We start from the raw sequence: 8,164 nt of genomic DNA, 5'->3' as shown, positions 1-8,164 counted from the left end.
TTTTTTTTTTTTTTGCTTGAAATTTATGTGCAATAAATTTTATCTTTTGAAATTTTCAAATATTTATAGCATCCTATAAAAAGCCAACATTGTATGAACAGGAAACAATTTTGCTCATCTAACAACAATAGTTTAAGCAATAATATTTTTGGAATTAATCATACCATAAATTAAAACAATCAATTAATTATTTTAAATTAATCATATTATAAATTAAATAAATTAATCAATTATCAAATTAATCGTACCATAAATTGAATTACTCAATTAATTATTTCATTGAAAAAACCTTTTAGCAAATCATTGATATTGAAATTGTTTGGAAATAAAATACAATAAAAATTTTGTAACGAGAAATTTGTGAAATGAATAAATAGAATAAAGTGTCAAACTAAATTTAATGAATCAGTAAAAAAAAAATGCAAGGATGATACAGTAGTATCAATGGTTATCAGGATTTTCTATTAATCATTTGTCACCTGAAATTAGTATGACCTTTTAGCAATGAATGATATCGGCAATGTATTGTAGCATATCTATCGTTCAATAATTTAATATCATATAAAAATTAGTATTAATTAAGCAAAAAAAAAATTTAATCATTACAGTAATCATTATCATGACCCATTTTTATGACCTGAAATAATGTCGAATTTTTTGCATTACTCTTTTATCCCTTACTAATGATAATAACTTTCCCGTCATTTAGCAATAATATCATTTAACAGTGAGAAATAAAATTGTCCCAATTCAAAATTTAAATTTAAATCAAAGATATTTTATTTATTACTTGAAAAGAACGAATCAAAATAAACCAGAACAATGTAAGAAGGCTGAAAAAACACTTTTATTTCTATTTTTTTTTCGGCCAACTAAATAAATCAGGCTATTGTTTATTCAGTTGAGTAATTAAAAAACTTAATGAATTGATCTAATCAAAATTTCCCTAAAAGTGCCAAGACTTCTATCTGTAAATAAACTACAGAATAATTTAATTTATATTATTATAAGTAATTTACATTTTGTTAATTTTATACTTTTATAAATAAATCACAAAAAACCTTTGAAGTAATAAAAAATAATTTAATGGACAACTTTTACCATCTTAAAACCAAATTAAAATTTTTAATAGAATTTCAAACTTCCAGAACACTTTTATGCTCATAAATAAAGCTAACATTTTCACTAATACAAATTATTGCCAACTAGTAATTTAGTTTAATTAATAAAATATTTTAAAAGATATCCCTCAACATTTGCATAATTTTCTTTTATAATTATTTAATTTTTTACACTATTTTTTTTAAATTTTATATTTACCCTTAAATTTAAAAAATAATTTGTTAATTTGGATATAATTTGCATACTATTTTCTAACTTATCAATACTGAAAATTTTAATGTTTTCCAAAATTCATTTCTTAATTTATCATATTTTTAAATATGCAAATTAATTATTTGTGTATAAAATTAATTGAAGGATGTTTTTAAATAGATTGTTTTGAATTATTTAAAAATATCTATGCTAATGGGTGCTGGTAGCATATTTATGGTTGTTGTATCGCCACCTTTAATTGCTATTTCAATTATATGTTCATGTAAGAAGCAATTAAAAATTATGCCGTTGGTTTGTTGCTATAATTTTTAAAATATTTCAACATTTAAAAAATTTCTTAATTCTAAATTATAATTTTTAATTACAAATTTTTTCAATTCCCAATTTCTTAATTTTAAATTACGATTTCTTAATTATAAAATTTTTTAATCGTCAATTTCTTAATTTTCTTCTTCCTTAATTACTGTTTCTTTATTTGCATTCATTTTGAAACACTCATAAACTCATTACTCATAAACTCATTTTTCTTCCTAAATTATTCCAGTAATTGATGAAATTTTATCCTAACAATATAGAATGAATAGCAAAGCTAAGTTATGCTATAGGTTATTGAAGAGTAAAACTTAAGTTAAAAGTTAATTTAAATTATCCTAATAATTGATGAAAGGTAAATTTGAATTATATTCTAACAGCTAATACATGATAAGCTTAAATTATTTTATCGGCTATTAAAAGGGTAAACCTAAATTGTGCTAACAGTTGACGAAAATATATTTAAATTTTTATCCTAACGTCTAATAAAAAATAAACCTAAATTATCTTATCAGCTGCTAAATTATTTCAACTGATGAAAAATAAATTTCAATTATATCAGCTAATGAAGGATAAATTTAAATTATTCTAGTAATTGATAAAAGTAATGTTAAATTAAAGGAAGCAAGTGATAAGAGATAAATTTCCTAATAAGTGATAAATTCCTTCAAAAAAATCGAACCAATAGCAATGAATGAAGTCATTCCAAAAATGATAAAACATTATCAGTTAGTTACACCAATTAATTATAAGATATCAGAGTGCAATTATGAGAAATATATCAATAATTATAAAATATCATTTAAAATAATCGCAAAAAACAAGCAATGATTAATATAATATCAAAAAAACCGGATATGCAATAATCGGAAACAAATTCAGAAAATATACCGGATAAGCAATCATGAAAAAAATGTGCGACAAAAAATTAATCATCCATATATAAGCTTAAGTAAAAAAAAAAAAAAAAAGACAAAATAGGAAACTAATACTAATACTTAAATTATTCATTCGATAATTACATTGTAATTTATTTTCTGAAATGCTCAATTAAATTGTTAATTAAGTTAGTATTATATGATTCATTACTTCATTTTTCGTTTTTCTCGATTAATATTTAAAATGTGACAAAAAACTATTCCACTTGATTTATTCGATTCATTAATTAGCAATAATTAGTTTTAATGATAATTTAGCAAAATTCCGCTTAATTTGCTTCATTCATTAATTAGCAATAATTAGTTTTAGCAATAGTTTAACAAAAGTTTCGCAATAATTTTTTTTATTTTTTTTGCATACTTTAAATGATCAAATTATTTCTGATTCAGATAAAGAAAAAAGAATCTGAGCAACCGAAAAGGATTCCCGAATTGTTATCACAACAAATAGCACCATTAAATAAGTCAAATTGTAAATGTTCTGTAAAAAAAGCAATCATCAGGAATGAATTACCGGAATTGGTACCGGAACGATTTCATTCATCTAACGTTACATTTATAAATTATCAAAATCATCTGCTTTTGAAGGTAACATTCGTTTCATTTTTCTTCCTGATATGTCAATAAGTTTTTACATCAAAATCTTGTCAGGTAAGTTTAACTTCAAAGGAAAATTTTTCTTTATTGTAATTTAATTTAGAAATTAATTAAAAAACACTTGTTAAAACAAAAGATTCCAATTAAATTAGTGTATTAGCTTCATTTTGTTATAGCTTATGATGTGATTAATCTAATTATTACAAGCAATAGTTTCCTCTTGCTTCGCCTCAAATGTCATAATTTAACAGATCAAATTAAAATTCATATCTGGAATGAGGGCGATAAACTAAGAAATAAATTGAGATAAAATTTGACAAGAGATTTGAACAGTCTATCTGTTTCAATAATTTAAATGCCACATTTTCAGTAAGATAAATAATAATTTAAAAATTTTATAACCTTTAACCTTATTGGACTAATATTTGTTGTATCTTTCTCATAGACTAATAAATCCAAACAAATTGATGCAATAATAATTTTTATAATAATTTGAATTTAGAAAAAGAATTTACAAGCGACAAAAAATGAAAAAACAAAGTTTTTCCACCTCGAAGGTATGCTATTTAATTTGTAAATATTTTTTTTTGGTAAAAAATTTTTTAGTTAAAAAATTATGGCAATAAATGAAATTTATTAGCAAATACTATCGTAGCTATTAAAATTTCACTAAATTTTATTCGAGCGTTAATTTCAATTTTTATCATTAAAATTTAATTAAATTTTATTCTAACGTTAGTTTTAATTTTTATTATTAAAATTCCATTGAATTCTATTCAAATGTTAATTTTAATTTTTATTAATGTATTATTTGCAATAGAAGAGAAAATAATTTTAAAGTATTGCATTTAATCAATAATTCAATTAAAAAGGCAAAAAAATTAAATTTTTCCTTTTTATTCTTTTTTTTAAAAAAAGTTCAAATATTGTTGAATGAATTGTATGAATTAAATTTTACAAAAACAAAAAAAAAGAAAAAAATTGTTGCCATAAAAATTTTAGAACAAATGAAACAATCAATAAATTCTGATGACAGTAATGAGAATGGAACGGTTATAAGCGCATTAATGGTAGATAATATTACTGTATTTCCACGTCAACTTAAATGGAAATTAGTAAATACCGTACAACAAATACAACTAAAAAATCCAACTGAAAATCGTTTTGCCATAAAGGTTATCAAATTAATTTTGTCATCTTTTTTTCTTATTTTAAAATAAAATTTACACAAAATTAATAAAATGTTTAACTGATAGATTATATGTTTTAATAGAAACTTTGACAACAAATAGTATCCGGAATTCCTTTGCTCACAAGAAATAGTATCCGGAATTCTCATGTTTTCAACGGATAGTATCGGAAATTCTTTTGTTTATGACGAGTAGTATCCGGAATTCCTTTACTTACAACAAAAAGATCCGTTAAGAATATCAAAACATTCCAGTTCTATTTATTTAGGAACATTCAAAATTCCGTACTATCAATCCGTTTATTCACTTTTTTAAAATTTTCTTTGCTTGCAACAAATGGTATCCGGAATTCCTTTGTTTGCAGCAAATAATATCCGGAATTATTTTGCTCATAACAAATAGTTTCCGGAATTTCTTTGCTTAAAACAGGGAGTGTCCAAAATTCTTCACCTATTTCAGCATGAATTTCATCCTTGAAAAAAAAAGAAAAATCATTTTATAATTAAGGAATACATTTTAGTTTACTGTATTATGCAAAATTCATGAATTATTCAAAGGTTATTAGCATAATAGAAGCAAAATTTGTTTAATTAATTAATTATTCACTCATAATTGATGCAAAAATAAAAAAAAAAGTGTTACAACAATAATTTTGCAAATAGTAATAATTTCGTTTTAATTTAATGAAAATATGAAAACAAATATCACTTCAAAATAATTATTATTGAAAAATTAAAATGAAAATTTTAAATGTTTACAAAAACAAAAAGTTTGCTTCATATTAGCATCATTGTAATATATCATTTTTTTTTCTTCTTCCATCTCTGAAACATTGAAAACATTGATAATGTTGCACATAATTATCCGGAATCCGAAATCCGGAATTTTCCGTTCATCTTCATTTATTTATCCATATCCTGTTTATCATCTCTGATGAAATTTTCAATTTCCACCATACTACTGTATTTGGTTATATATTCTTAAATAGCTTGAAAATGTATATTAACTTTCATTCTCATTTCCATATTTTTGTTACATTGAAAGAAAAGTAATTTGCATATGCGTGCATGTTTTATAATTAATTAATAAGCTTCATCAAATTGCTTCATTTGTAAAATCTTCACTTATGATGAAATAATTTGAATCAGATTTTCGATGAATGAATTGATGCAGTTTTAATGTTTTCTCGAAAATATTTGTTAAATTAAATATTGCTTTAAGTGTAGGATTAGCTGAAAATAACAATCGAGAGGGACAAGGTCAAAGGTCAACAGAATGTTTATTATGTTTAAAAGTAGTAGAGTTGAAATATTTTTTATATTTTGCTTTTAGAAGCAATAAAGCATTCAACAAATACTCTAAGTAGCCAATTATTTATGCATGAATAGGAAAAGAATAATGTAAATGCATGCATGCATGCATGCATTTGAAGTTGCACTAAATGTAAACATTACGAAGCCAGGATCTAGGTAGCATATATTTCAAGTAAGATTAACTAAAAATGGCAGTAAAAGGTCAAGATCAGAGGTCAGCAAAATCTTTATTAAGGTTAAAAGTTAATGCATACTTGCATTTGAGATTGCTTAAAGTAAAGAAAGCATTGTAAATGAAGTGCAAAACCTAAGCGGTGTTGATTTTAAATAGGATTAACTAAAAAAAGCAATCTTGATTTAAGGTCAGAGGTTAATAGAATCCTTATCAAGATTAAGGGTATGATCAAAATTATACCTGAGATGTTTTTATTTTTTTTTACTTTTTTGTTATTAAAAGCAATAAAGCTAAGTGCATTGAATCAACATCCTGAATAGCTACTATTTTATTCATGAAACGAAAAAAGAATCTAATGCAAATGCATGCATATATGCGTGCATGCATGCATTTTGAAATTGCACGAAATGAAAATATTACAAATTAAATGCAAAAATTCTAAGCGACATATATATATATATTGCATATAAAAATTGAAATAATTTATTTATTTATTCAAATTTATTATTTAGGTAAAATGTACAGACAATGAGTTGTACAGGGTAAAACCGGTTTTTACATTTATTGAACCAAAAAGTGTCGTTATTTTTGATGTTAATCGGCATGATGGCATCGGAACCGTTGATCAAATCCTTTTCTTTACCACTTTGGTATAATTATTTAATTAAAATTTAGTATAAACATTTAAACATTTAACTTTTAAACCTGTGAAAGCTTTCAAAACTTTTAAACAATTTGTTTATCCTAATTATTTACTTATACGAATATTTACTTATTAACCAATATTCAATTTATTTAAAAGTTTCAAATTTTATCATTTCAAAAATATTATAATAGTCAAATTCGATTAGATAATAAATTTAATTAATTCAATTCAAATACATGAATTCAGGTATATAAATTTAATTAATTCAATAACAGATAATTAATTATAATGAATGAGTTGAAAATGATCAAATTATGCAATTAATTTGTGCAACAATTAATCCAAGCATTAAAATGTTTAAAAAATTAGGACAAAAATATTAGCTAAAATTGATTTAAACATAAATAAACAAATAACTTCTAATGTTTTATTTGATGATATAATGATGTGATGGATACGGTTAATTAATTTGCATATGGTTAATTAATTTGCATATGCTTAATTTTTTACCCAAAATTTGGGTAAACGTTTTTACTTTTAGCAAGATTTTCTTTAATAATATATGTATTTGATAGGCGAAAAAAACTGATGATGATCCACGTATACTTTTTGCGCATTCAAATTCAACAACAAATAACGATGATATTATCAAAACAGTATCATTAACAACAGTTGCTTAAATAAAACAAAATTATGAATATGTCATCGTCTGTCTGTCATCTTGTCATCTTGTCATCTTATTATCGTTGTATCATAAATGATAGTCATGTATTTTAAAAGCATGAAATAATATTTCAATACTTATTTAAATAAAATAGAAAACAAAAGTTCAATTTTACGAAATATTTCATTTAAAATATTTCTTTAATTATTTTCTTTATAAAATTTAATTTTAAAATTTTATTATAATTTCTGAAATTTTACCACACAAATAATAGTAAACATTTAAATATCAAAGTGAATATAAAAAATAAATTTAAAAAAAAAGGCTAATAAGATAATAGCATTAATTGTTTAAAAAAATAAATTAACAGATACATTGGATAAAATTGTTTTAACTAATAGATATTTTGCGCATAATTTCTTTAGCAAATATTTATCAATATAAATGTCCTCTTTCATGATATGCATTTGTGGTGACATTTTTGAAACTAAAATATTACCATAAATTTGAAGAAAACTAATGAGACAACAGTACTAATTATTTAAAGAATAATTAATAGATACTTTATGCAAAATAACTTTAACAATAAATTTGTCATTGTAAAAGTCATTTTTATGGTGACATTTTTGTTAAACATATTTGACGTACGTGAACCTATTTGTCATAATTTTATTTCAAATCAATTTTTTATGAATAATTTATGCAATAAAAGTGCAAAATGAAATGTGCATTTAAGCGGTACTTTAAAAGCAATTCTAATTTTTTTTTTTTTTTTTGCCAATAAAAGATCATTTTTATTGAAAAAAGATGAATGATAGATTGAAAATACAATTTAAAAAAAAAAAAAAGAGAGCTATTTTAACTAAAAAGCACTTTTGTACAAAAAAAAAAAAAAAAAAGTGCTGTCACGTGAATGAAATTATTCCACCTAAATGATTTAGATTTCCTAAAAATGCTTTCATAATATGTTGGGTGACATTACATTTGACAATTC

The 8,164-nt window shown here is 22.7% G+C and overlaps 2 protein-coding genes across 2 annotated transcripts; both read left to right on the top strand.

Annotated features, from left to right (window-relative positions):
- Positions 1 to 504: 504 nt before the first annotated feature.
- On the top strand, positions 505 to 5,738 carry LOAG_10676 (hypothetical protein; the record flags this gene model as incomplete). The annotated part of the gene is made up of 7 exons (XM_003146202.1): positions 505 to 522; positions 2,976 to 3,134; positions 3,685 to 3,739; positions 4,185 to 4,357; positions 4,893 to 4,929; positions 5,599 to 5,638; positions 5,705 to 5,738. The coding sequence occupies 7 exons, from the start codon at positions 505 to 507 to the stop codon at positions 5,736 to 5,738; spliced, it is 516 nt and encodes a 171-aa protein (XP_003146250.1).
- A 135-nt stretch (positions 5,739 to 5,873) lies between these two features.
- On the top strand, positions 5,874 to 7,186 carry LOAG_10675 (hypothetical protein; the record flags this gene model as incomplete). The annotated part of the gene is made up of 3 exons (XM_003146201.1): positions 5,874 to 5,960; positions 6,373 to 6,510; positions 7,082 to 7,186. The coding sequence occupies 3 exons, from the start codon at positions 5,874 to 5,876 to the stop codon at positions 7,184 to 7,186; spliced, it is 330 nt and encodes a 109-aa protein (XP_003146249.1).
- Positions 7,187 to 8,164: the final 978 nt, after the last annotated feature.

This window comes from Loa loa, assembly GCF_000183805.2.
Source record: "Loa loa unplaced genomic scaffold supercont3.450, whole genome shotgun sequence".
Classification (NCBI taxonomy): Eukaryota; Metazoa; Nematoda; class Chromadorea; order Rhabditida; family Onchocercidae; genus Loa; species Loa loa.
Note: the sequence above shows the minus strand (reverse complement) of the source record. Positions and strands in the feature narration are given on the sequence as shown.